This window comes from Zea mays, chromosome 3, assembly GCF_902167145.1.
Source record: "Zea mays cultivar B73 chromosome 3, Zm-B73-REFERENCE-NAM-5.0, whole genome shotgun sequence".
In the NCBI taxonomy this organism is placed as follows: domain Eukaryota; kingdom Viridiplantae; phylum Streptophyta; class Magnoliopsida; order Poales; family Poaceae; genus Zea; species Zea mays.
The window spans coordinates 176,278,592-176,306,304 of record NC_050098.1 but is presented as its reverse complement, the minus strand read 5'-3'; the positions used below and the strand labels follow the sequence as shown (position 1 = coordinate 176,306,304).

General features: G+C 54.8%; 1 protein-coding gene across 2 annotated transcripts; it reads right to left on the bottom strand.

The window, feature by feature from the left end:
- Positions 1-1,418: 1,418 nt before the first annotated feature.
- On the bottom strand, positions 1,419-8,582 carry LOC118476721 (inactive protein kinase SELMODRAFT_444075). Of its 2 annotated transcripts, none has more exons than XM_035966366.1 (10): positions 7,868-8,582; positions 4,419-4,555; positions 4,130-4,227; positions 3,671-4,017; positions 3,005-3,409; positions 2,757-2,917; positions 2,599-2,672; positions 2,357-2,501; positions 2,100-2,249; positions 1,419-1,999 (listed from the first exon to the last, which is right to left on the bottom strand). In XM_035966366.1, exons 1-10 carry the CDS (start codon positions 8,319-8,321, stop codon positions 1,922-1,924), a joined length of 2,049 nt encoding a protein of 682 aa, XP_035822259.1. In that variant the 5' UTR covers positions 8,322-8,582; the 3' UTR covers positions 1,419-1,921. The 2 variants fall into 2 exon arrangements, with proteins under 2 accessions (XP_035822259.1, XP_035822258.1); XM_035966365.1 differs by having other exon boundaries at positions 7,838-8,494.
- Positions 8,583-27,713: the final 19,131 nt, after the last annotated feature.

Genomic DNA, 27,713 nt, shown 5'->3' with positions numbered 1-27,713 from the left:
CGACGGCTGAAGAGCCGCAGCCCGGAGCTCCCTACACTGCGACGTCCGTGGCTCAGACCTGGGAGTCCAACTGGCCGGAGAAGAGGGATGGGAGCGCAGGACCACGTCGCGGAAGGAAGGGCCAGCAGGGGCGCTCCCAGCGGAGCTGCAGGACTCGCCAGAATCCGCGCGCCAGCGATCCGGCTTGGTCCGCCCACCAGTCTTGGACGGAGCCGCGCACAGGGGAGGAGGATGGGAGGGAGCGGCCGCCTGCAGGGGGGCTAAATGGGAGGAGGGAGGAGCGGCAGCGCTCCCCTGGAAGGTGGCCGCCAGTCCCGGAGTGGGCGCCGACGTGGGGCATTGGGGAGTGCAAGCGTCGGCAGGGGAGGGGAGGGGTCGCGCGGGAAGGGAGGGGAAGAGACGTACCTGACGGTCCATAGTCATCTGTCATAAGTCAAGCCAGATAACAAATAAAAAATTCTTTTGCGGGGATCACCTGCAAGCTTATTAAAACGATAAAACGTTGGAACGCTCATGGGTGAAATTTTGACTTTTAAACGTTTAAACTTTGTCTAAATGTAGTTTTAAACAACATACGAAAAATACTAATATATCGTAATTTCAGACAATAATATGAAGTTAAATACCAAAACAGAGAGGTTAGTGGCTTACCAAAACTTCACCCATGAGCTGGATTGAACCCCTAAAGTAACTAATAGACCGGGCCCAAAAATAGCTAATGGTCTAAAATGCATAAAACTCTGCGTTTTACAGTTTAGAACGCCAAAACGCTAAAACGTGATTTCAACCTCTAATTAGAGTTTTGACGTTTAAACATAGTTTAAACATCGTTTAAACGTAGTTTTAATAACACTGATCACCTGACACCTTATCCTGACACGCGCGTCTCAGTTGACAAGGTCGAAATGACCGCAGTCACTTAGTAAGAAGGCATCTGATCCCCTCCAAATCCATATCCAAATCGCTGGAACAGTCCGAGTGGCTAACGATGGTCAGAATTCATTGGCATTCTTCTGAGCAGAATGATTGTCTCAATGTCTACTTGCAGGGGCTAGGAAAAGGACGGCAGATAGCAACGCGTCAGGTCTATTTGTTGCTTTTAACTTTAAGGATGATTGGAGGATCCACAACTTTCATCTGTCGACTTTTTGCAGAAACTCGTTCAATTGTGATCAGGAAAAAAGTGACAATATAATTCAACGTCTTATCATATTCAGAACTTTCTGTCCATGAACTGTGTAGTTTACATGCGGCGAAAATTAAGGCCCTTGCTTTTTAGGTCATGAGCGTCGCTCACTCTGCTGGTATAGATGTTGAAGGGCTAAGTGGCTAACTGGATAAGCAGTATAATAAATATAAGTGTTCTCCATCAACCTTGTCAGAGAAGATGGTTCAATGAAATAGCGCACTACAAAAACTAGATCACTCATCTTTCGCGTCCTCCCAAATTCTTCAACAGCCAGTCAATTACACAGTGGCATTACATTCTAGAAAAGTGGCAAGGCCAGGAGACACCTATGGCAACACTCTGAGAAGAAGGTGTTTCATTTACAAAGAGAAGAAAGGAGCAAGAAAAAAAAGGTGCAGTAACCCCATGTGCACACTGTTAGGGCCTGTTGGGTTTCCTATCAATCCATATGGATTGGAAGGGATTAGGTGGGATTAAATCCATAGCAAGTCAAAATCCTTCATATTTTTTTCCAATCCATTCTAATCCATAAAGCATAGGAATAACCGAACAAAGCCTTACATGGTTGGAAGAAGAAAATGAAGAAAGGCAAAAGAGAGCGAACTGCCAAGTGTTACAATATCACCAACAAGAATGGAGAGTATGGATTTCAGTTTACTTTGTCCCGGTGGAAATGCAGCGTAGATACTTTAGTAGTCAGCTCACACCACAAAATCCCCTTCGGTTATTTCATCACTTCATGAAATGAGGGATGAATTGTCGTGACAAATCCCTGATATGTTCAGTTTCTATCTCAATAAGGCGAACAACCTGCTTGCCCAGAGATAAAATGAACTTGTCATAACATTCTGAGATTACCAATCGAGATTTCACAACAATATCAGGTAATATAACAATTTTCTAAACTAACCTCTCCCATAGAAGGCCGCTGCTCTGGGTTTGGCCTGGCACAAAGATATGCAATTTTGGCTAGATGATACAACCCATATGTATCGTTTGTATCTTTAATGCGATCATCAATTAGTTCGTGAAGTGCAAGGCTTTCGACCAATGGCTCTGCCTGAAATTTTTGTTGACGTATTGGAAATTGAAATTGGACCGTGCGGATGTATTGTAACTTGTAAGTATATAAACAGAAGTATAAGCAGAATTCACTATGAATAATACCCATTGCAATATATGTGTGCACTGCCCTCCATGGTCATCAAGCACCTTTCGACCAGATATCAGCTGGAAAAGAACAATCCCAAAGGCGTAGACATCCGTTCTGACAGAAACCATGCCATACTGAGCATACTCAGGCGCCAAGTATCTGTTGGACATGACAGAAAATCACTCATTATAAAAAAACGGATAACATAGAATGGAAGAATTAGCCGATAGCTCTGTCAGGTGAAGTTTATCCAGACCCTGTTTGACCCAGAATCCTTGTCTGGATGTTGTCACCGCCAGCCTTCCATTTTGCAAGACCAAAGTCACCAAGCTGTGAAAGACAGCACTTCTATAATCAGAATTTAGAATACATTTGCATCTAGACATGTATCGATACCTAGTTACTAAATCTCACCATAGGAACAAAGTCATGCGTCAAGAGTACATTGCTTGGACGCAAATCGCGATGAATGATTGGACCAGCACGACATTCCTCGTGTAGAAATCGCAGCCCTTTTGCTATACCAATAGCAATAGCATACCTCTTGTGCCACTCTAATAAGCTTGCCGACTTGTCTGTTTCCACCAAGTAACAAGAGCAAAGTAAGCCTGTCATCATCGCATTATTATTCTTTTGAAGTTTTAAGCATATCAACCACATACCAAATAAATGCCACTCGAGAGAATTGTTGCATATATACTCATACACCAAGATGTTATAGCTTTCTTTGCAGCAGTACCCAAGCAGCATGACAATATTTCGGTGTCGAGCAAAACTGAGAACTTGCACTTCCGAGAAGAATTCAGTATAACCCTGTGAGCTAGCTTCTTTGTGCACCTTGGCTGCAATGACCTGACCATCCTTGAGCTGGCCCTTGTACACATGCCCAAATCCACCCTCACCCAGCAAATTTTCACTTGAAAAATCCGATGTTGCAGTTTGAATCTCCGAGAATGGGAATTTCATGGATTCCTTTATGTACAGAACTGATTTTAGACCGCAGCCAATGCACAAAACTGGCCTTTCTGATGAATCATATTGGGAGCTCATTTTATCTTCGTATTTTTCTGGAAAAGGATCACAAGACCACATATGGTATTACTGTTTATATGGTATGATATAATATAATATGAGTAGCCTTGTAACATCAAGTAAAATGATAGCAGCCAGCAAATCACTGTTGTTCTTTTTAGTTTTAGAAAACATTAAATAAATCATCAGTTCTACGTGAATTAGCTATCACAGTTACAAGGACTACCAGTAGTTTTCTGTCATCTGCACTGCCAGCTTTTTTTTAATCATGGTTTAGTGAAGAAAAGTCATCTCACCATTAGGTAGGGATTCCATATCGTCAATTGTGAGAGACATGCCACTGAAGTATGGCATGCTGCATGCAGCCACGCTGGAGGTCTCATGGATCTCGTGCTTGTTCAGAGAGGCAAGGTAGCTTACAGGCGACGACCTGATTGATACCTTGCGAGTGTCACCATTTACTGTTTCAGAACTCAGATCCATCGTGACCGCAAAACGTTGCAGGTCCTCCAATTCATATGTGCTTTTGTTTGATGGATTTGTTCGTATTGACCTCAAGGATTGCACTTGTAAGTGATCCTGAAATGTCGCAACTTTGCAAGCTATGTGCTTTTCTAAGTGCTTGAAATCTCTCCGGAAGTGCCTGTAAAGTTTATTCTAAATTCAATATTACCTCAAGTACCCAGAAAAATATGGGAACTTCCGTTCAGGTGTTAGCCTGTCATATACGTTTGAACAACAAATGATGTACAAACCTATCTAGGACAACCCAAGAAGCTTTGCTGGAATTTACTTCATGGATAATGAAAACCTTTGCAGGTGCTCCCGGGGTTATCTTGAGGGTCACAGTAATCTGATAAAATTTTGTAGTGTCAGAATGTAGAAAGTATTTCAAGGTTACTAATGTAACTAGTATATCGCCTTGTTATCCAGATTTCTCATTGAAAAGTGATTGCATGAAACTAGGGATAAAGATAGGCATGCTTACATTTTCTACAGAAGAATAATATGTCCGTATAGAATAGATAGATGAAGGCATTTTACCTTAACATTGTGGAGCATCTCTATAACTTGTTGGAGCTTATTTTTGTAGGATTCAGCTATGTTCGCCACCTGATCAAGTAGGTATCTGTCGCTTGTCCCGACAAAAGATTCAGTAAACGGTTTGGTTTGGTAGCCCACTGAAGACAAACAGAAGAACCAAAAGCATTACATATCCAGCAAATAATAATTTTGGTGTACTCCCTCCGGTTTCCTATTAGTTGTCGTTTAGGACAATGACACGGTCTCCAAAATATAACTTTGACCAATGTTTTTCGTTAAAATACAAATGAACTCTTAATACATTTATACTTTTATAAAAGTACTTTTTATGACAAATTGGTGCATATAAATATTAGGTTCCAAAACTAAATAACAAAATAGTTATTTGTAGTCAAAATTTTATAAGTTTGACTCGAACCTTATCCAAAACGACAACTAATAGGAAACCGGATGGAGTAGTATTTAAAGAGAACGTTGGCCAGTATTATCACCTTACCACTCTAAACTCAAACTATAGATTTTATTTCCTGTAAACAAATGTACATAACTATATATCATGAAGGACACAATTGGGTATATTAATTTGACAAATATTTTATAATTAAAATTCCATAGTAGATCAGACCAATACTAAAATAGCAAAAAGGCTATCGCTGCACATTCAGTATATTAGGATTCTAAGCTAGAAATAGAAAATGGTGATGCTAGTGGTGCCCAAAAACTATACATTCAGGAATGCATCATAGTTATCATAATTGGATTTTTTTTTCTAAGGTACTCCAAGGTCATATGGACCCTACATTATGAGTCAATACAACAATCAATATAACTAATACCTCTTTTTTTCTCGAAATAACTAATACCTCTTGATAGTAGCAAACTGAAATCAAGCACATAGTAGCAAATAAGAAAACCCATCATTTGGGCACTTGCTATCTAGAGTGTGATAGTTAATAAGGGAAATAATTTGAATTATTGCATCCATATTCTCTAAAATATAAACTTAGATATAAAATAAATACCAAACTATGACAGTAAAATTTCAAAATTGGTAGAAATTTTCAGTATTCAAACCATATATACTAGAAAGCATGTGTGATTTTCACTAGATGATTATCATGGAAATTGTAGGTTTCCTAGCACATGTTCCTTTTGACAAACTACAACGTGTGTTTTGACACACTTAATTTTGGTTTGCAATTTCTGATTTGATACAAATGTTAAAATGTAGATATTATGTACAGTTAGTGGGTTATAGTTGCTGTCTTTTCGGTAGGTGCATGGTATCACCCTTTTTTACTGCATGCAAGTGCTGAGTTTAGGAAGAACATGCATCCTTTTAGATGGAACACATTAATTGGAATGAATCGACCAAAATAAAATGAAGAGATATATCCATAATTGAGCACAGCTCTTAATACAATCCTTTGTTAAACAAGTTAAGAACAAGATTTTTTTGTTATTTTCTTTTACTAGTTCCATGCATTTTTACTCTTCATTGTGTCCTATCACGACACCACGTCTTAAGTCATGCAGACTAATCTACTCCATTGGTGATTCTTGTTAGACTGTGTGTGTGGGTCGGCACCACTGTTGGGTTGCCGGCCCACTAGGGTTAGGGTTTCATGTGAGTCTATATATTGTAACCCCTTCTCTATGCAATAAATCAAGCAATCTAGGGTTTCTACATGGTATCAACTAGCTAGGTTTTCTCCCAACCCACCACAGCCACCGGCCTCCTACCCCAACAGCCGTCGGCCCTGCTCCAACGTCGTCGCCCCCGTAAGTTCCCTCCCGGGGGGCGGCCACCATCCTAGTCACCGGTCCTCCCCCAGATCCGGCCCCGGCGTGGCCATGGTGGCCTCGAGCTCCTCTCCTCGCCAGCCCTGGCGACCGTCGGCCTCGCTCCGCTCCCCAACGGCGACGTCGACGCGACCATGGGCGTCTCCCTGCTCCCTCACCGGTCGCCGCCGCGGGCGAGCACGCGGGACCCGCCGCCGCCACTGGTAGCCGTTGCGTCGACCTGCACGCTGCCACGAGCGCGGGCCCGCACGCTGCCCCTGCCAGCCTGCATGGGCGGCCTCGTCCCGCCGGGAATGTCCACCTAATCCCGCTGTTGGCCACCTAATCCGCCGCCACAGCGTCTCCACACGTCGTTGGCTGCCTAATCCGCCGCCGCTGTCGCGCCTCCACGCGTCGCCGACCAGCCAGCAGGCCGCTCCCTTCCTCTTCCCCTGCCCTGTGCGCTGTGCAGTCCCCATCGTCGCGTCGTCCACCTCGTCCCTGACTGCGCCGACGCCCAACAGCGCCTCCTATCTTCAAGCTTCTCCCGTTGCCGGCGTCAAAATACCCTGCCAGGCCCGGCTCAGGCCCCTGCCTGGCTGGACCCGCTCCACCGCCCACCCCTTCATCGCCTTTGTTGGATCTGTCGCTATCGTGGCCTTCACGGTCGGATTCACCGTTGCTGCGACCTTCCCGGCTCGATCCGCCGTCCCTTTGGCCGGATCACGTCTTCCCGGCTGGATCCGTTGCAGCCATGGCCTTCTCGCTCGGATCCGCTGTTACCCCTTCTATTTTGCCGCGGGCCGGCGCAGACGCGTGCGCTGTCGTCGGCCTCCCTGGCGGGGCTCCTCGACATCTGGACGATCAAAGAAGCAAGAAGATCGGCCTTCCGATGCTCTTTTGTTGTGTCGTCTTACAGATCGTTGACGCTCGAACGTCGACTCCTCCCGAAGAACAGGCTCCTGCTGCGTGTCTCCCGACCACGGCCACCTCGACTTCGGCTAACTCGGCATCCAGGGGCTATCGCCTTCTCGGAATCCACACCGATCTCTTCTCCAACCGCAACATTCGCACCATCACGACGCTGCGACTGCAGGGGGATTTCAACCCGTCGGCTCCTACCTTCGGCATCTACTCCAGTCTCATCGTGTGTGGTGCCCCGTTGCGACTGCGGGGTGTTAGACTGTGTGTGTGTGTGGGCCGGCACCACTGTTGGGCTGCCAGCCCATTAGGGTTAGGGTTTCATGTGAGTCTATATATTGTAACCCCTTCTCTATGCAATACATCAAGCAATCTAGGGTTTCTACAATTCTGAAAGCTACAGTGCTGCCATGAAAGTGCATACCCATGAACAACAGTATGCTATCATCTACCAGACATGCATGATTGCAATCTCAATACAAATACAGAGTTTCTTATTTAACTCCACTATAATACATAACAACTCCCCTACCCCCCACACCCAAACACACAATATGCCATAATGCCAATGAGCACAAGCACACCTTCTAAAAGGGAAAATGAACACGATGAGTCAAATTAAGCATCAAAACTGCTATGACATTCTATTTCAAAAATCCATGAATGTGAACTTATGTAAGAGTAGATTTGTGTGTGCTGAGTCGTAAAATACGGACATGTTGTGATATTCCAGAGATGGTCCTCACTTGGATGGGTGATGGAGTGAAGCACGCCCAGCACGAGCAGCGAATCCCTTGCGCGGAGTATGTCTCCTCGCTCGACCAAATTCCTGAACGCCGTTTTGATCTCGTCATCCCGGTGGTCCCGCGTGGCGTCCAGCGCCACCACGACCATCTGTGGCGGTGGCAGCGGCGACGCCAGAATCACGGACGGTGTCGCTGTCTCGCCCTGGGGAGTGGCGTAGGCCGCCCCCGACGACGCGGGGGTGGCCTGCTCGTCCGCGGCGCCGATGATGGAGGACATCGACATAGGCGAGCCCAGCGGGGTCCTGAAAGGGCTGCTCCACCGCCGCCGCTGGCGATGCCGATGCGAGCCCCTCCTGCTGCCGCCGCAACCATCGTGACTGCCCGGGAGCGCGGTTATGAAGGCCTCGAGGCGCCTACGCGCCGCGGAGTATATTCGGGAGATTGCAGCGTACATTCGATCCTGCTGCAGGCGCGGGGGGCACCTCGAGGTCGCCGGCGGAGAATATATCCCCCGTTCGAACCAGCATTGACGGCGACATGGTGGATGTATCGAGGCGTTGTCGCGGCGGCGAATCGCAGCTTGTGGTTGTCGCGGCGCGGGTGGACGGTTGCGGCGGCGGGGGCAGCGAGAAAGCCAAGAGCTGGGCCTGTTGGCTTCACCTTTTTACATCGGTTGACAATTTTTTGGTATAAAAATCGATTTGTTAAAAAATATTCGGAAACAATATAAGTCGTTGTTCATTTATGCCGGATTTGATAGATCAGAACGATTCCTAACCGGATTGCTTCTCTAATTTATATAAACTTTGATTAACTAAAATGATTCTGGATGCAATCCGACACATACGAACAAGACCTAAATATATAATCGATCGAATCGTTGCAACAATAGAAATCTGTCACTTTCTAGATTCTGAACCCTATGGATACCTCCATCTTCCTCTATACGTAATTTCAATGATACTCAGTTCTCTCTACAGTCATTCTTCATACAACCAGATTCTTAGAAAAGTTGGTAAAAAAAATTGAACAAGTACCGATAGTTGTTCCGCTCCTACGTGAAAGAAAGCAGGGACCAGCAAATGATTTGAAGCGATGGCTCTTTCTAGCAGGAGGAGAAATCAACGATCCGCGGTAAATCTTAGGTGTGTTTCTCGCGAAGGCAAGATTATATCTTGTATCTATCTGGGATTGTTTGAAGAGCTCCCCGTTCCAAATTATCAAGAACCACTCCTTTTTTTAAAGTTTAAATCCACAGGTTGTTTGAGAACAAGAGCAATAGAGAGGATTGAGGGGGCCTAAAATCTCTTACTACTCAATTTTGAATATGGCAACTCACTCCCCTCTTACTTCCACTCCCACTCACACACAAGCACAACACGAACACAATGATCGTTCGGTCGTTCATTCGATCGTTCGTCCACCTATTAATACTTTGTTCGTTCATTTGTCCGATCGATTCGATCGTTCATCCACATGTTAATACCTTGTTCGTTCGTTCGTCCAATCGTTCATGGTCCGTTCGTTCTGTTGAACACCAAAAAGAGCCTCACGGACGGTCCGGCCCTGAGGCCAAACGGTCCACGGTCCGGACAGTCCGCGGTGGTGGCGCGGACGGTCCGTGCGTGCGGAGAGTCAGTTAGGATTCCTAGTTTCTCGCGGGATTTGTTACCTAAAACCGCGGGATTAACTCGAGAAACAGTTTGAAGCGGATCCAGAACTCTCCCTTTATATAGATGAAGGGTTACGACCGATTGAACCCCCAACAATCGATCAAATCAAGTCTATTTCTCGTTTTACTTATGCATTTAGGAGTAGTTCTAGTCTAGTTCAAGTTTAGCTCTAGGTTAGCCTTTCCCTATCCCAAATTCTTCGCTTCTCCTCGACTCTACGTCGATCAAAGGAGTCTAGGTCGGCCTGTCGAGCCTAGACAACACCTAGGATCTCTCCTCCCCGACGGGGTCTGTCGGCGTTTCGAGACCGGGGGGTCCCTAAGCCGACGAGTGAGTGTGCTGCGTGCCCCAGCCCAGATGGGTCGAGCGCGTGGGCGAGCGCGAATGGGGGAGAGGCGAGGTGGCCGGTGACGGGCGTGAGAGAGGTGGAATTCACGCGGCCTTCGTGTTCGTCCCGCGCCCAGGTCGGGTGCGCTTGCAGTAGGGGGGTTACAAGCGTCCACGCGGGTGAGGGAAGCGAGCGGCCCCAAGAGAGCGCCTGTCCCGTCCTCGGTCCCGCGCGGCCAACCTTCTCTAAGAAGGCCCTGGTCCTTCCTTTTATAGTCGTAAGGAGAGGATCCAGGTGTACAATGGGGGGTGTAGCAGAGTGCTACGTGTCTAGCGGAGGGAGAGCTAGCGCCCTAAGTACATGCTAATGTGGCAGCCGGAGAGATCTTGGCACCCTGCTGGTGTGATGTCGTGGCTGTCGGAGGAGCAACGAAGCTTGGCGGAAGGACAGCTGTCGGAGCGGTCGAGTCCTTGCTGACGTCCACCTGCTTCCGTAAGAGAGCTGAGAGCCGCCGCCGTCATAGAGCTTGGGAGGCGCCATCATTGCCTATCTGGCGGAGCTGGTCAGATGGGACACCGGTCTTGTTCTCTGCGACCCGAGTCAGCTCGGGGTAGAGTGGTGATGGCGCTCCCTGTTGACGTGGCGGGCCCGCGCCCGAGGCCGGGCGACGTGGGGGCTCCTCCGAAGCTGGGGTCGAATCTGTCTTCCGTTGCCGAGGCCGAGTCCGAGCCCCTGGGTCGGGCGAGGCGGAAGTCGTTCGGCAGAGGCCAGGGCGGAGTCCGAGCCCTGGGGTCAGGCGAGGCGGAGTTCGTCGTCTTCCGGGGCCGAGCCCGAGTCCGAGCCCTGGGGTCGGGCGGAGCGGAGGTCGTTCGGCAGAGGCCAGGGCGGAGTCCGAGCCCTGGGGTCGGGCGAGGCGGAGTTCGTCGTCTTCCGGGTCTTAGCCCGAGTCCGAGCCCTGGGTCGGGCGGAGCGGAGTTCGCCGTCTTCCGGGTCTTAGCCCGAGTCCGAGCCCTGGGGTCGGGCGGAGCGGAGCTCGCCGTCTTCCGGGTCTTAGCCCGAGTCCGAGCCCTGGGGTCGGGCGGAGCGGAGCTCGCCGTCTTCCGGGTCTTAGCCCGAGTCCGAGCCCTGGGGTCGGGCGGAGCGGAGTTCGCCGTCTTCCGGGTCTTAGCCCGAGTCCGAGCCCTGGGGTCGGGCGGAGCGGAGTTCGCCGTCTTCCGGGTCTTAGCCCGAGTCCGAGCCCTGGGTCGGGCGGAGCGGAGTTCGCTATGGCGCCCCTGGCGAGGCCTGACTGCCTGTCAGACTCACTCTGTCGAGTGGCACCGCAGTCGGAGTGGCGCAGGCGGCGCTGTCCTTCTGTCAGACCGGTCAGTGGAGCAGTGGAGTGACGGCGGTCACTTCGGCTCTGCCGGGGGGCGCGCGTCAGGATATAGGTGTCAGGCCACCTTTGCGTTAAATGCCCCTGCAACTCGGTCAGTCGGTGCGGCGATTTAGTCAGGGTTGCTTCTTAGCGAAGCCAAGGCCTCGGGCGAGCCGGAGATGTGTCCGCCGTTAAAAGGGGGGCCTCGGGCGAGATGGAAGTCCCTCGAGGTCGGCTGCCCGAGTCCGAGGCTAGGCTCGGGTGAAGCGTGATCGAGTCACTCGTATGGACTGATCCCTGACTTAATCGCACCCATCAGGCCTCTGCAGCTTTATGCTGATGGGGGTTACCAGCTGAGAATTAGGCGTCTTGAGGGTACCCCTAATTATGGTCCCCGACAGTAGCCCCCGAGCCTCGAAGGGAGTGTTAGCACTCGCTTGGAGGCTTTCGTCGCACTTTTTTGCAAGGGGACCAGCCTTCCTCGGGGGCATTTTATTCCGGTGGGTGCGCGCGAGCGCACCCGCCGGGTGTAGCCCCCGAGGCCTCGGAGGAGTGGTTTCACTCCTTCGAGGTCTTAATGCCTTGCGTAACGCTTCGGCTGGTCTGGTCGTTCCCTCATGCGAACTGGCCGTAGCCCGGGTGCACGGTCGGGGCCCAAGTTCTCGGGCTGGTATGTTGACGCTGTCAACGGTTCGGCCAGAGCCGGGTGTTGGGGCGAAGGCAAAGACGCCACCCTTCGCTCTAGGCCTTCGCTGCAGCCGCTGGTTCGACGGAGACAAAGCGGGCAGGGACACCCTTCGCAGGACTCGGCACTTTGGCGAAGGCCTGCGGCGACGTCCTGCCACGACGCGTCCTCGTTCAGTCCCAAGGCCCACGTGTGATCTGGCCCATTGTAACGGGCCCCGCGTGGCCGCCTCCGTATTACGGGCCTAACTTGTAAAGGAATACTTGTAATTACGGTCTGTAACCCTGCTTTATGGGAATATTCTGGGGATAAAATAGGTGTCTGAGGGCACATGCGTCCTTAACACAAGACGCTGGGCACTCAGATACCTATAAATACCCCCGCACAGTGCCCGTGAGAGGCCAGATCAACAGAGCTATTGCCCCCGTGCACGTAACCCTGTTGTCACCACTGTTCTCCCTTGTTGGCCTACTTGCTGCAGAGAGCGAGTTCCAACATTTGGCGCCCACCGTTCGTGCTACGACAAAACCACCCGCGATGGCACCCAAGAGAGCTAACCCCAAGGCTGACGAGGCTGCGAAGGCAGCACTGCTGGCCGCAAGAAAGGGCAAGGCCCTCGTCCTCACCCAATCCACCCACCAAGAGCCCACTGAAGACAATGTTCCCCACACCGGCGAAGACGACACCTTCCGCACCTGCGGAACCGAAGGACAGTCACAGCCGCCCCCAGGCTTCGCCCCACTGGAAGGCGCGGACCTCACCGAGGACGGTGAGGTCCTCGGCGTCTCAACAGAAGAACAGCTGCAGCTGCGTGCCCTGCGCCTCAGGAACCGCAATCTCCAGAGGCAGAAAGAGATACTGGAGGCCAAGCGCCAGCGTGTGTCCGCATTAGCCAAAGTGCGGCAAATGATACGCGACGAGGAGCAGAAAGCCCAAGACCTCGAGCGCGAGATCGCGCTGATGCAGCACGAAGGCCACCTCGGTCTACAGCAAGAGCCACCCCTCCAACAGCGCACACAACCGGAGGACACGCGCGAAGGCCACCTCGGCCGGCAGCATGGCCCACCCCTGCAACACCGGGCGCAGCCGGAGAACCCGCGTTTCCCCCAGCATGACTACATCTCCCAGCACGGCGCGCCATTCCAAGGGGTCAACTACCTCGACGAGCGAAGTCCCCTGGCGCCACACCTACAAGTGACGCCTTGGCCAGCTAACTTTCGAGCGGGGGCATACCCCAAGTACAACGGCAGCACCGACCCGGCGCAGTACATCATGAGTTATCAAGTCGCCGTTGCATCAGCCGGAGGAGACGACGCCACAATGGCGAAGTCTTTCATCATCGCACTAGAGGGCCCAGCACTCACCTGGTTCACCAGATTGCCTCCGCTGTCCATTGATTCGTGGAGAAGTCTCAGGGACAAGTTCCTCCTCAACTTCCAAGGCTACCGTCCAGACACCGACGCTTTGGCCGAGCTCTCGCTTTGCAAACAGCTGGAAAAAGAGACTCTGCGTGAGTATTACCGCAAGTTCTTAACACTCAAGTCATAGCTGCCCTCTGTCGACGATCAGATCGCTATCCACTACGCCATCAATGGCCTTCGGGCTGACGTCCTCTACAGCCATTGTATCAGAGATCCACCAAAGAGCTTGCAGGAGCTATATCAGCTCTTCGAAAAATATGCCAAATCCGAAGAGCTCCACCAGCGCAAGGTTGAGTCACAGCGGAAGCCCAAAGATGCCCCGCAGTCCAGCCGCACCTGGACGAGGACTCCGCAACCAGACTCCGGTCGAGATGGCCGCAGTCAACAGCAAGTGCACAACATCGTCAACCAACAGCCTGCTGCTGATCCCCCTCGCCGCCAGGAATATCCCCCCCAGGGCCGCGGAAACGGAACTCGCGGCAGGGGTCGAGGGCGGGCGCAACAGCCGCCGCGCCGATTCTATTGCCTTTTCCACGGCGAAGACTGCGCCCACCAGACCAAAGACTGCCCCGAGACGAAGGCCACCAGAGACAGAATGGCGCGGGCGCAGCCAGCCGACAATCCCAGAATTGTCGCGCATAATTACCAGCCACCCCCTCCACCATATATTCACGCTCCCGCTCCGCATCCACCTCACCACGCTTACCAACACCATCAGGAAGTACAAATCGTACCTCCTCCACCCCCACCACCACACCAGCAACATCAGAACATCCCCCATGCCCCAAAGCAGGAAGACTTCGCCGATCAACCATATCGCGGAGTCATTCACATGATAACAGGGGGGTCTAGCACTGACTTCGACACCAAGCGGCAGAAGCGGGACCACTACCGCAGCATCAACCATGTCGCCGTCACTGGCCCAGTCGTGCAGACGAAGTGGTCCCACATACCGCTAACCTTCGACGCACGAGACGTCGACCTGCGCAGCGCCCCCCACATCGACGCTATGGTCATCAATTGCAGCGTGGCAGGCTGGGACTTACACAAAGTCCTAGTCGACAACGGCAGTCAGGCGGACATCATCTTCCTCCACGCCTTCGACCGCATGGGTATAAGCCACAGCTTGCTGAAGCCTTCGGACAACCCGTTGTATGGTTTCGGCGGCAAGGGCACCTTCCCAGTTGGCAAGATAGAGTTGCCCCTCTCCTTCGGTGTAGCGCCCAATGCCCGAAGTGAGCAAGTAACCTTCGACATTGTCGACATGGTATATCCATACAACGCCATCATGGGCCGGGGCTCCATCAACAAGTTCGAAGCTGCCATCCACGGGTTGTACCTATGTATGAAGATACCAGGCCCGCTAGGCGCCATCACAGTCTACGGCAACCAGCAGACGGCACGCAACATTGAGCGGGACTTCGTGCCCGGTCAGAGAAACGTACACTGTCTCTCGACCCAGCGCGAGGTCCCTGCGCCGGCCAGCCCAACCGACAAGCAGCACGACAAGGCGCAGTTGCAGTGCCAAGACGGGACCAAGACTGTCCCCCTCGATCAGGCCACACCCAAGCAGACAGTAACTATCAGCGAAGACCTCACCTCACTTGAAGAAGAGAAACTTCTCTGCTGCCTGGCCAAGAATAAAGATGTCTTCGCCTGGTCTGCCCTCGATCTGGTCAGAGTCAACCGAGCCATAATTGAGCACAGCTTGGGCATTGACCCTTCGGTGCGACCCAAAAAGCAGAAGCTTCGCAAAATGTCAGACGAAAAGACAGAGGCCGCCAAGGCGGAGGTGCATCGCCTCCTGGAGGCTAAATTCATCGAGCCAGTGGCTTACCCCACGTGGCTCTCCAATGTTGTGATGGTGCAGAAAAAAGTGGAAAATGGCGCATGTGCATAGACTTCACCAGTCTCAATAAGGCCTGCCCAAAGGACAATTTCCCGTTGCCGCGGATCGACAAAATAGTCGATAGCGCGGCCGGATGCGAGGTCATGTCCCTCCTCGACTGCTTCTCCGGCTATCACCAGATATACATGAAGGAGGAAGACAAGGCTAGCACCAGCTTTATAACACCCTTCGGCACTTATTGCTTTGTCAGAATGCCGGAGGGTCTCAAGAATGCCGGATCCACGTTCTCCAGACTCACCAAAACAGTGCTCGAGGGGCAGGTCGGCAGAAACATATTCACATATGTGGACGACATCGTCGTCGCCAGCAAGAATAAGGAGGACCATCTCGCCGACCTAGCAGAGACATTCGCGAACATGCGAGATGCACGACTCCGCCTAAACCCGGAAAAGTGCGTTTTCGGTGTTCGCCAGGGCAAGATATTGGGCTACCTGGTGTCCCGCCGCGGCATCGAGGCCAACCCAACCAAGATCCAGGCCATCGTCGATATGTCGCCTCCGCAGTCCGCCAGGGACGTCCAGCGCCTGACAGGCAGGATGGCAGCTCTCAACAGATTCATCTCCAGGTCCGCCGAGCGAAGTCTCCCCTTCCTCAAAACACTCCGCGGCGCGAAGGACTTCGCTTGGGGACCGGAGCAAGCAGCGGCCTTCGCCTCACTAAAACAGTACCTGTCGGAGCTGGCCATCCTCACGAGCCCCGACTCCTCGCTCCCCTTATTGCTCTATGTCGCGGCTTCGCCGCACGCAGTCAGCGCGGCACTGGTACAGGAGCAGACAGTCAAGGGCGCAGTCAGACAGTGCCCTGTCTACTATGTCTCCGAAGTCCTGACACCGTCCAAATGCAACATGACAGAGCTGGAGAAGATAGCCTACGCAGTTGTTATGTCCTCGCGCAAGCTGCGTCATTATTTTGAAGCATTCAAGGTCCGAGTCACCTCAGACAGGGGGCTCGGCGAACTATTCAGGAACCCGGAGGCATCAGTGAGGATTGCCAAGTGGGCAGCCGAACTCTCCGGCTACCACATCAGCTTCGAGCCCAGAACAGCTATCAAGTCGCAAGTCCTGGCAGACTTCGTCGTCGACTGGACTGGGCCAGTAACGCAGCCGGACCCATCCACAGAAAAGGTCTGGACTATCCATTGCGACGGTGCATGGTGTCATGCGGGGGCAGGCGTCGCTGCAGTCGTCACCTCGCCAGCCGGAGTCAAACACAGATATGCAGCACGCCTCAGCTTCGCTCTGGAATCCGACAAATGTACAAACAACATAGCAGAGTATGAAGCAGTCATCCTCGGCCTCCGCAAGCTAAGGGCCCTCGGAGTCACCACATGTATCATCAAAACAGACTCCAAGATAGTTGCCGGTCAGGTCGAGAAAGACTATGCAGCAAAAGACCCCGCCCTCATGCAATACCTCGCGGCTATCCGAAGTCTCGAGAGACAATTCAAGGGATTCACCCTGCAGCATGTGGATAGGGCCAGGAACGAGGAGGCCGATGCCTTAGCCAAGGCCGCCGCCAGGGGCGAGCCCCTGCCCTCCGACGTGTTTTTCCACACCATCGGCACCCCAGCTGTCCGGAGCCCCGAAGGGCTCCAGATAACTAATGATAGCGAAGGCCACCGTATAGTCAACCTAATCATGACAGAAGACTGGAGGGCACCAATAACCCTGTTCCTACAGGGGTACTATCATCCAGCCGACGTCAGTGAGGCAAAGCGCCTCAGACATCGAAGCCGGGACTTCGCTCTGATCGAGGGCCAACTGTACAAGAAAGGGGTCAGTCTGCCAATGCTCAAATGCGTCACCGAAACCGAAGGCATGCAGATCCTACGCGAAGTCCACAGTGGCACGTGCGGCTCGCACACAGGGCCAAGGGCCCTGGCTGCCAAGGTGATCCGTCAAGGGTTTTACTGGCCCGCAATGATCTGCGCCGCAAATCGGGTCACGAGGTCCTGCGAAGCCTGCCAGAAGTTCTCCCCTCGGTCAGGCAACCCCTCGCAATATACAAAGCTGATTGCCCATACATGGCCTCTCCAGCGCTGGGGCCTGGACATCGTCGGGCCCCTGCCCATCGCTCAGGGGAACCTTAAGTTCGCCTTCGTAGCTGTCGAATACTTCACCAAATGGATTGAAGCGAGGGCTGTTTCCACAATCACATCAAAGACTGCCCAAAAATTCTTCTGGCAGAACATCGTTTGCCGCTTCGGAGTACCGTCCGAGCTAACAGTCGACAACGGCAAACAGTTCGACAGCCAAGATTTCAAGGATTTTTGTTTTTCCATCGGCACCAAGCTTGCCTTCGCTTCAGTCTATCATCCGCAGTCCAACGGGGTCGTGGAGCGCGCCAATGGGAAAATATTCACAGCTGTCAAAAAGATCCTCCTCGATGAAAGAAAAGGCAGATGGACCGATTTATTACCAGAGGCAGTCTGGGCGCTAAACACAACCGAGTGCAGAGCGACCGGGTTCACTCCTTTCCGCCTTCTATACGGATCGGAGGCAATGACCCCGCAAGAAATAAAGCATGGGTCCCCGCGTACAGTTCCGTCAGCCGTCCCCGACGTGGATGAGCCAACTTCAAAAGATCTCATTGACGGAGACCGGGTCTTCGCCCTACAGGCCCTAAACAAATATCAGGCCCAGACCAAAGCATGGCGCGACCGTGCAGTCATCTCGAGGGAGTTCAGCGAGGGGGACCTCGTACTCATCCGAACAGCTCGGACGGAGTCCAAGGGCAAATTGGAGCCCAAGTGGGAGGGCCCCTTCATAGTCAAGTCAAAAGCTTCCCCCAGTGCTTACAGGCTCACAACGCCAAACGGCGAGGACCTAGAGCACTCCTGGAACGTCGACAACCTTCGCAAATTTTTTGTTTGACCCATTTAGGGCTGATTTCGCCCTTGTAATTCGCCGCAAACAATCTTGTACCGGCCCGCACTCTTTTCCTCCCGGGGGGTGAGGTTTTTAACGAGGCGGAGCCATGTAATATATGTGAGAAAAATCCCCCGCAAAAGCATGTGTCGAAAAAAGACCGCAACAACGGTCTTCGTCATTCGACCAATTCGAAGTCACCGCGAGGCTAAGCGCTAGCCACCCTCGCGTGCGACCAATCCGCGCAGAAGTCGCCTAAGGGTGCAGCCGGACTAAGCACAACAAGTGCGCAAAAATCCGAAGTCTATCGCAAAGACTATCCGCGCAGAAGTCGCCTAAGGGTGCAGCCGGACTAAGCACAACAAGTGCGCAAAAATCCGAAGTCTATCGCAAAGACTATCCGCACAGAAGTCGCCTAAGGGTGCAGCCGGACTAAGCACAACAAGTGCGCAAAAATCCGAAGTCTATCGCGAAGACTATCCGCGCAGAAGTCGCCTAAGGGTGCAGCCGGACTAGGCACAACAAGTGCGCAAAAATCCGAAGTCTATCGCGAAGACTATCCGCGCAGAAGTCGCCTAAGGGTGCAGCCGGACTTAGCACAACAAGTGCGCAGAAATCTGAAGTCTATCGCGAAGACTATCCGCGCAGAAGTCGCCTAAGGGTGCAGCCGGACTAAGCACAACAAGTGCGCAAAAATCCGAAGTCTATCGCGAAGACTATCCGCGCAGGAGTCGCCTAAGGGTGCAGCCGGACTAAGCACAAGTGCGCAAAAATCCGAAGTCTATCGCAAAGACTATCCGCGCAGAAGTCGCCTAAGGGTGCAGCCGGACTAAGCACAACAAGTGCGCAAAAATCCGAAGTCTATCGCGAAGACTATCCGCGCAGAAGTCGCCTAAGGGTGCAGCCGGACTAGGCACAACAAGTGCGCAAAAATCCGAAGTCTATCGCGAAGACTATCCGCGCAGAAGTCGCCTAAGGGTGCAGCCGGACTTAGCACAACAAGTGCGCAGAAATCTGAAGTCTATCGCGAAGACTATCCGCGCAGAAGTCGCCTAAGGGTGCAGCCGGACTAAGCACAACAAGTGCGCAAAAATCCGAAGTCTATCGCGAAGACTATCCGCGCAGGAGTCGCCTAAGGGTGCAGCCGGATTAAGCACAAGCGCGCAAAAATCCGAAGCCTATCGCAAAGACTTCGCGCAAGAGCCGCCTAAGGGCGCAGCCGACCCAGTACAACAAAAGCGGAAACGACACCAAGACCAATTACAATCATGCTGGCACAGCATAACCAATCACACCAGACAAAGTACACAGCCCTCGCAGGCACAGGCACGCGAGGGCACACAACTCCATTTTACAAGCCCTTACACATACACAAGCGAGGGCACCGCGCCCTACATCGGCTCAACCTTAGGAATAATCCCCATCTCTCTATAATTAAACAACATTATCCTAAGCTCCTCACCCGCAAACAGGCTTCGCAGCTCCCCTTCCCCTGCACCAGCGGCGGCCGGCAAAGACAGCAGCTCCTGCCGACCAGCCCTGCTAACGCGAAGCCGGGCCCCTTCCTCCGCACTAATCCTACGCTTTGCAACCGCCCTTCGCCGTCGGTGCCCGGTGCTAGGACCGGGCACGTCTGGCGCGTCCGCAGCATGTGACGCAGCCTCCGCCGCAGCCACGTCCAAGGCCGCAAAATAATCCAAGTCCCCCTCCGAAGATTCCTCAGTCCACTCAACCGAGCTCCCAGAGTCAGTAAAATCAAAAAACTCAGAAACAGACCCACCATATTCATTTCCATCTTCCGCGGTCGAAGCCGCCAAAAACTCAGTAGTAGCGGTTGCGTGCGCAGGCCCAAAATCTTGAACCTGCGCAGCAACCAAAATTCAGTACAACATCCAAAAATTCCTCAACCCTAAACACCACCTATGCCACCTGCGAAGGCCCTGCCGCTGCGGGAGCCTCCGCCGAGGCCTCCGCCGCTGCCTCCGCCCCCACCTCCGCTGGATCTTCAGCGCTCGGCACAGCAGCTGCGGGGGCATCGGGCGCGCCTTCGGCCGCCTTTGGGGGAAGGTCTTCGCCGGTCGCAGCCGGTGCAGGGGCGCCTGGTGCATCTTCCGCGGTCTCCGGGGCCGGTCCCGGGGCGACTCCAGTCGCGGCCTCCGCAGGGGTCGTCTCCGGGTCAGGCGGCGCGCTGTTCAGCGCCCCGAAGTCGTCCACCCGCTCGCCGCGCTCCGCCTAAGACAAAACGCACAAAAATTCAGCAAATACACGCACAGACCGCATCCAGAAAACGCCGAGCAAACGACAACGTTACCTGAGCCCTCGCAGCCTCGGCCCGCGCCCGAACCACCTCACGACCGTATGAACCCCACATCCGGTCATAGAGGGCCCCGCCGGATTCCTTCACCACGGGGTCTTCGACCTCAAAGATATCTCGCCCAAAATCCTCATCTGCCTGGTCGAGGGCCTCAAAGTGCCGGCAGCCTTCGCGAGAGAGTGCGTTCATCGCTGCCTCGCAGGTGACCAAGGAGGTGAACGACATCAACCCCGCCAAGACAGTGGGGAGCTCCTGCAGTTCCTCCTGCACCCATTCCAGACAGCGAAGTCCGGCCTCTCGCTCCGGCACCTCAAAGTCACCCGTCCGCACACCCAGCTCGCGATATGTAGTCATGAGCTGCGTGCGCGTCCGTTCGGCCTCCGCTCGCATCGCGGCCTCGACCCCCTCCGCGCAGCTCTCCAGGGCAGTAAGTCGCCGCTGCAGCTCTCCGGCGAGCTCCTTGGCGATATTGCCTTCCGCCCGCGCCAGCCTGGCCTCCGCCTGAGCAGCCTGCTCTTTGGCGATGGCTTCGTTGGCCTCCCTCCTCTCCCCCGCTAGCTGGCGCCGGAAGTCAGCCTTCTCCTTCTCCAGGGCGGCCACCTTCTCCGCCAGTTTGCGGCACTTGCTGTCGGAGGCCGACTTCTCACGGACAGCGTCAGCATGTTGCGTCCGAAGTCTCTCGACCTCGGCAGACAAAGCTGCCGTAAGAGCCCCCGACGCGGTGCGGCTGGTGAAGTCAGCCACCTGCAGAACACACGTAAGGCCGTTACGCAAAAAAAATGTGTGTGTATATCTCGGCGGGCGGAGAGGGAATAGCTCGGCGGACCTGACTCAGCGCCTCCGCCGCTCGACTCAACGCCTCCGTCACTCCCTTCAGCCGGCGGGTCGCCACGCCCGCCTCGTCCCTGACCAGCGCGAGGGCAGACACCTCGCCTCCGGCGCCAAGGGCCTCTCCCCCCGCCTTCGGCGCTGGCGCAGCCGTCGCGATCGCCGCGCCAGGCATAACTAGAGCAAGCGGGCCCTCGTCCGACCCTGCAACGCGTCAACAAATTAAAAAAAAATGTGTGTGCATATATTTATTTATATAGACTTACCCCCAAGATAATCCTCCACATTAATCTCGGTGCCGAAGTCGGCAACGCGTTTACCGGGCGGCGGTAACGTTCGGGCCGCCTTCGCAGCCTCCGCCACTCCGCTGACTGACGGCACCACCTTCGTCAGCCTGGGGCCTCCGGCGCCCACCGTCACCTCCGGCGCCTTGCCAGGCGCAGAGGCGCCCACCTTCGCCGGCAGCGGCGGCTTGCCTCCGCCGGAGGCCTCCGCCTTCGCCGTTCCCCGCAGCCTTTTCGGCCGAGCTTCGTGAACCCTCACAGTCGCCTGGCGTTTTCGCGCCGCCCCTTGGCGATCCTTGTCCATCACTGCCCACACAACATGACCGATATTTCGCCCATAAGGAAAAACTCTCCACCGATGAACCATACGAGATGTAAAACAGTCCTCCTCAGCCGCGCAGGGGATAGGAATGTCTTTAGGCCAACAACCCCCGGTAACCCTCAGCATCCGAGCCGAAGACTCCCGGAGCTCGGGCGAAGACATCCTCTCCCCCGGGGCCGCACACGTCCTCATTAACTCTCTAGCGAAACTATCAGACACCCCAAGTCTTCCCATCGCAGTACCTAATTTTCTCTTTTTCGAGGAGGCGGCGGCCTCCAGCGCAGGGTCGCCTCCAGTCTCCACCGCCGGTTTCTTCCCACGGCGGTCCGCTTCGTCTTGACCAGGGTAGCCGTCGTACGGCAGCTGATTTAATTCGAAGACCCTGTTCAAACGTTCATTTGACCCGCGGATGTCAAAGCTGCGCTGGCCTTCCGTCCTCGGCACGTAGCGCCCCACGAGCCGCACCGCCAAGCCCTCCGCATCACGCACAAAGGCGGCCGGGTCACGGTTTCGCAAATTCAGTGCGAAGGCAGGACTTCGCACCACCCTTCCTCCGTGAAAGGGCATCTGGCGAGGGCATACTTCGCCCAGCGCCCAGCCGTGCGCCAAGGGCCAGACCCCGTACGCCACGAACTCTTCAACTAAATCTCGACCGCTGCTCTGACCGGCGGCGCACCGAAGGGCCCCTTCGTCTGCGTCATCTTCTGCTACCTCATAAGGCGGATACACAGAGTAATAGTGAGAGCACATTTCGGACACGGGGAGCCCTTTATGGCCTTCGACAGTAGCCTCAGTAACATAAAACCAAAATTCATTCCAATTGCCCCACTTGTTGCGGGCGCACGGGACCAACTCCACTACTGGCATTGTGGTCTTGCCGGTCTTCGGCGTGAATGTGCATGACCCGAACTGGGCAACTCCGTCCTCAACCATCCTTTTCTGCCAATGCAAACAATAATTCTTCACAAAAACTTCAACTGACGGCTGTCCGCCGTACGAAGTCGTCGCCCAGACATACTTCGCCAGCGCCACTATGGCGTTCGGTGTCAGCTGATGTATTTGAACGCTGAATCTACGCAGGACTTCGCTGACAAAACGGTGCGCAGGCAAGCGGAGTCCGGCGACGAAGAACGCCTCGAAAACAACCAACTCGCCGTCCGGCTCGGGGACTTCCTCCGTCCCCGGAGCACGGGCGACCCCGCCGCCAAAGTAGCCCAACCGCTGCATATCTTCAATACGGGCTGACGTCATCCGTGACACACCAAATTCAACAGAGTCGCCGGCGCGCAACTCCTCCACCTCCACGTTACTCAACGTCTCCTCAGACGAGGCGGCGGCCGGCGACGCGGCGTCGGCGGAGGAAGAAGAGGATGGCATTGCTACGTACCGTCGTCGGCGGCGGGCGGTCTGCTTCACTCGAGCCAGAACGCTGGCGAGCAAAGGGAGCAGCGGAGGAAAAGGAGCAGCAAGACGGCGGGCGGCTAGGGTTTTACGGAGCGCGGAAGGCAGAGTTCAAAAAGCGCCGCCCCCGCCCCCTTTTATAGGCGGGGCGCGGCTCTTCGGGAAACCCGCAATCCGACAGGCCGCGACGCTTCGGGAAACCCGCAATCCAACAGTACGCCGTCCATCAACGGTCACATCAAAAACCCCCGCGGAACCACTTCGAGCGAGGGCAGCGTCTCCGCCATCTAGCGACGTCTTCGGCACCAGGTGACTTTGTCGAACTGGTCCCTCGGAGGGCAAATGTTGGGGCGAAGGCAAAGACGCCACCCTTCGCTCTAGGCCTTCGCTGCAGCCGCTGGTTCGACGGAGACAAAGCGGGCAGGGACACCCTTCGCAGGACTCGGCACTTTGGCGAAGGCCTGCGGCGACGTCCTGCCACAGCGCGTCCTCGTTCAGTCCCAAGGCCCACGTGTGATCTGGCCCATTGTAACGGGCCCCGCGTGGCCGCCTCCGTATTACGGGCCTAACTTGTAAAGGAATACTTGTAATTACGGTCTGTAACCCTGCTTTATGGGAATATTCTGGGGATAAAATAGGTGTCTGAGGGCACATGCGTCCTTAACACAAGACGCTGGGCACTCAGATACCTATAAATACCCCCGCACAGTGCCCGTGAGAGGCCAGATCAACAGAGCTATTGCCCCCGTGCACGTAACCCTGTTGTCACCACTGTTCTCCCTTGTTGGCCTACTTGCTGCAGAGAGCGAGTTCCAACACCGGGTTTGCGAGAGCAGCCCCCGAGCCTCCGCACAGGGCGAGAGGACGATCAGGGACAGACTCGACTTTTTGCATACGCCCCTACGTCGCCTTTCTGCAAGGAGGAGGGGGGAGTGCGCCATGTTACCCTCGATGGGCACCGAACATGGTGTCTCCGGTGAGCTGCAAGCGGGTAATCCGAGTGGACGTCCGTGCCCCGTTCTTTGGGGGTCGGCTAGGGGCCTAGAGGCACGCCCAAAAGTACCTGCGGGTGATCTGCCGGACCCGGTCCCCTGGCGACGGGGTCCGAGGGCTCGATGCCTCCCTCCGATGGGATTCTGTTACAAGATCGCTCCCGCTGGTCTCGAAAATGTCCTAGGGTACCTCGGGAGCGCAGCCCGAGCTTCGGTTATGTATCGAACGTACCCCTGGTCATCCCTCGCTCGGCGTTTGAGGCGACTGTGAACCCTTCGGGGGCCAGCCTTCGAACCTCTGATCAGTAATGGGCGCGGAGCCCGAGTAGCCTGAGGCGGCCATGGAGCCCTTCGGGGGGCCGGCCTTCGAACCCCTGACCAGTAGTGGGTGTCGGGCCCACGCGATCTGAGGCGACTGTCGAACCCTTCGGAGGGCCAGCCGAACCTCTGATCAGTAGGGTGGGGCTCGGAGCCCGGTTCCTTCACAGAGAAGGATCCTTTTCGGGGTATCCCCCTTTCCCGGTCCCTGTTGCAAGAGATAGAGAAAGAGGAAAAAAGGAAAAGGATACGAAATCGAACGACGCGGCGTACCTTTTTTGGCGCGGTTATTACGGCGAAGGCGAAGCGTCGTCCGCTTCTCCTGCCGGAAGCGCCGCCTGTCCCGCCGCGGAGTTAATGCGACGGGGCGAGTGGTTGGCGGGGCGGCCGTTGCGCGTGCGCGAGCCGTTCGAGGAACGGATCACGGGCGCACCGTCTTCACGCCGTGGGAGGAGGCTCTCTTGCTGTCCCTGGATGGGACGTGAGCCTGGCTGACGACGTGACTGCTGCTCCCGTCCGCCTGCCACCGTCATTACTGCCGGCCCACTTTCGGCCGCATTGACCGTCGCGCCAGGCTGGCGCCGCTGGGTCGTGCGCTGGGTCGCCTCGAGTCGCGGCATAAGCTCCGCAACCGAAGAGGCGCGACGGTGGCACAAGTGGTGGCGCGGTTGCTTGCATGCAGCAACTGGCGCGCTGGTTTTTTCCTCATTTTCGAGCACTAAGTCTCGCCTGTTGATTATCTGTACCGCTTCACCAAGCGTGAGTCGCCCCGTGTCAAGGTGACGAGTGAGGTATCCGTATCCCGGAGGCGTAGGAATCCCTCGGCTCGATCGGCCTTGTTGTCTGAGGCTCCTCTAGCTTAGTTAAAGAGACACCTCGGCCGCTCTTCGACGAGCCGAGGCCAGGGGTAGCGATATCAGTACGAACAGAGGCGGAGTTGGCTCGAAAATGGGAACCTGGTTGGCCGGAGCCTAGCCGGGTTGTCCGTCAGCGGATCCGACGCCGGAGTCGATCAACCGAGGCCTCGGGTCGGGCTAGCGCCCTTGGAAGATGGTTGGCCGAGGCCTCGGGGGTAGCCGGCCGAGCCGCCTGCTCGGGCCGGATTCCCGGAGAAGTCCCTGGACCGCGCCGCCGTCCGAGGCTGGGTCGGGCCTTGCTGAAGACGTCGTCGATGCCGAAGGTGCTACGGCCCCCTTCAGCGTGAAGACCCGAGCCTGCAGGATCAGATCGTCTTGTAGCGTGTGCCTTCTGCGGCCGCTGAGGCCAGAAAACACACCCTCGCTGCGCTTGTAAAGCTGCGTCTCTTTTCCCCTTATTCCGAGCATCTGGACTTTCCGTCGGTAACAGGGATGTTTGTGCGGGCGAGAGTTGCTTCTCGCGGAAGGTGATGAGTGAGGTATCCGTATCCCGGAGGCGTAGGAGTCCCTCGGCTCGGTCGGCCTTGCCGCTTACGCGTACCTTCACCCGTCCATGAGGCCCTGTCTCCGACTTAGTCGAGAAAGCTTGAAGGACCACTTTGGCAGAAGAGCTTCCGAACGTGAAGACTTGTCCGGTCCACAGAGTCGCTTTATCCGAACGCGAGTTACTTATCGCAGAAGGTGATGAGTGAGGTATCCGTATCCCGGAGGCGTAGGAGTCCCTCGGCTCGGTCAGCCTTGGCTGCTTACGTGTACTCCGTCATTTCCAGGATCCGCTTTTCGAAGTAGTCAAAAAGCACGAAAGAAATTCTGCTAAAAAGAGATCTTTTTTCGAGGGAAAAATTCGACGCAGAGGGGGTCTCCCCCCTTTTAGCCCCCGAGGGAGGGTCGGGCTTTGCCGAGGCGAGGCCGACCCTTCCTTGATGACTAAACTTTTGCGTGGGTGCGAGGTATATGAACAACTTGAAAACATCTTAAGGGTAGAAGCGACGTAGCTGTTTGATGTTCCAAGCGTTGCCGTAGATCTCGCCTTGATTGTTGGCCAGCTTGTATGTTCCGGGCTTCAGGACTTTGGCGATGACGAATGGCCCCTCCCAGGGGGGCGTGAGCTTGTGCCTCCCTCGGGCGTCTTGCCGCAGTCGAAGTACCAGATCGCCCACCTGGAGGTCTCGGGACCGGACCCCTCGGGCGTGGTAGCGTCGCAGGGACTGCTGGTACCGCGCCGAGTGTAGTAAGGACTTGTCCCGAGCCTCCTCCAGCTGGTCCAGCGATTCTTCTCGGTTAGCTTGGTTGCTTTGATCGTTGTAGGCCCTCGTCCTCGGGGAGCCGTATTCCAGGTCAGTGGGCAAGATGGCCTCGGCCCCGTAGACCAGGAAGAACGGTGTGAAACCCGTGGCCTGGCTTGGCGTTGTCCTCAGGCTCCAGATCACCGAGGGCAGTTCCTTCATCCATCGCTTGCCGAACTTGTTGAGGTCGTTGTAAATCCGAGGCTTGAGCCCTTGTAGAATCATGCCGTTGGCATGCTCCACTTGCCCATTCGACATGGGATGAGCCACGGCGGCCCAGTCCACCCGGATGTGGTGATCTTCGCAAAAATCCAAGAATTTTTTGCCGGTGAACTGGGTACCGTTGTCGGTGATGATGGAGTTTGGGACCCCGAAGCGATGGATGATGTTGGTGAAGAACGCCACCGCCTGCTCAGACCCGATGCTGTTCAGGGGTCGGACCTCGATCCACTTGGAGAATTTGTCGATGGCGACCAGCAGGTGCGTGTAGCCCCCGGGCGCCTTCTGCAAGGGACCGACGAGGTCCAGACCCCATACAGCAAAGGGCCAGGTGATGGGTATCGTCTGCAGAGCCTGAGCGGGCAGGCGGGTCTGCCTCGCATAGAATTGGCATCCTTCGCAGGTGCGGACAATTCTAGTGGCGTCAGCCACCGCCGTTGGCCAGTAGAAGCCTTGCCGGAAAGCATTCCCGACAAGGGCTCGGGGTGCTGCATGATGGCCGCAAGCCCCCGAGTGTATTTCTTGCAGGAGTTCCTGACCTTCGGCGATGGAGATGCATCGCTGGAGGACGCCCGAGGGGCTACGGTGGTAGAGCTCCTCCTCATCGCCCAGCAAGACGAACGACTTGGCGCGTCGCGCTACCCGCCGAGCCTCGGCTTGGTCGAGGGGTTGCTCTCCTCGGCGGAGATATTGCAGGTACGAGGCCTGCCAATCTCGATCAGGCG

What these genes read in the sequence shown, in the direction of transcription:
- LOC118476721 (XM_035966365.1), bottom strand. Translation starts at nt 8,321, where the DNA reads ATGTACGCTGCAATCTCCCGAATATACTCCGCGGCGCGTAGGCGCCTC. An exon ending in AGATGCTCCACAATGTTAAG is followed by an intron (nt 4,228 to 4,418) that starts GTAAAATGCCTT and finishes AAATTTTATCAG; the next exon opens with ATTACTGTGACCCTCAAGAT. An exon ending in TATGGAATCCCTACCTAATG is followed by an intron (nt 3,410 to 3,670) that starts GTGAGATGACTT and finishes ATCCTTTTCCAG; the next exon opens with AAAAATACGAAGATAAAATG.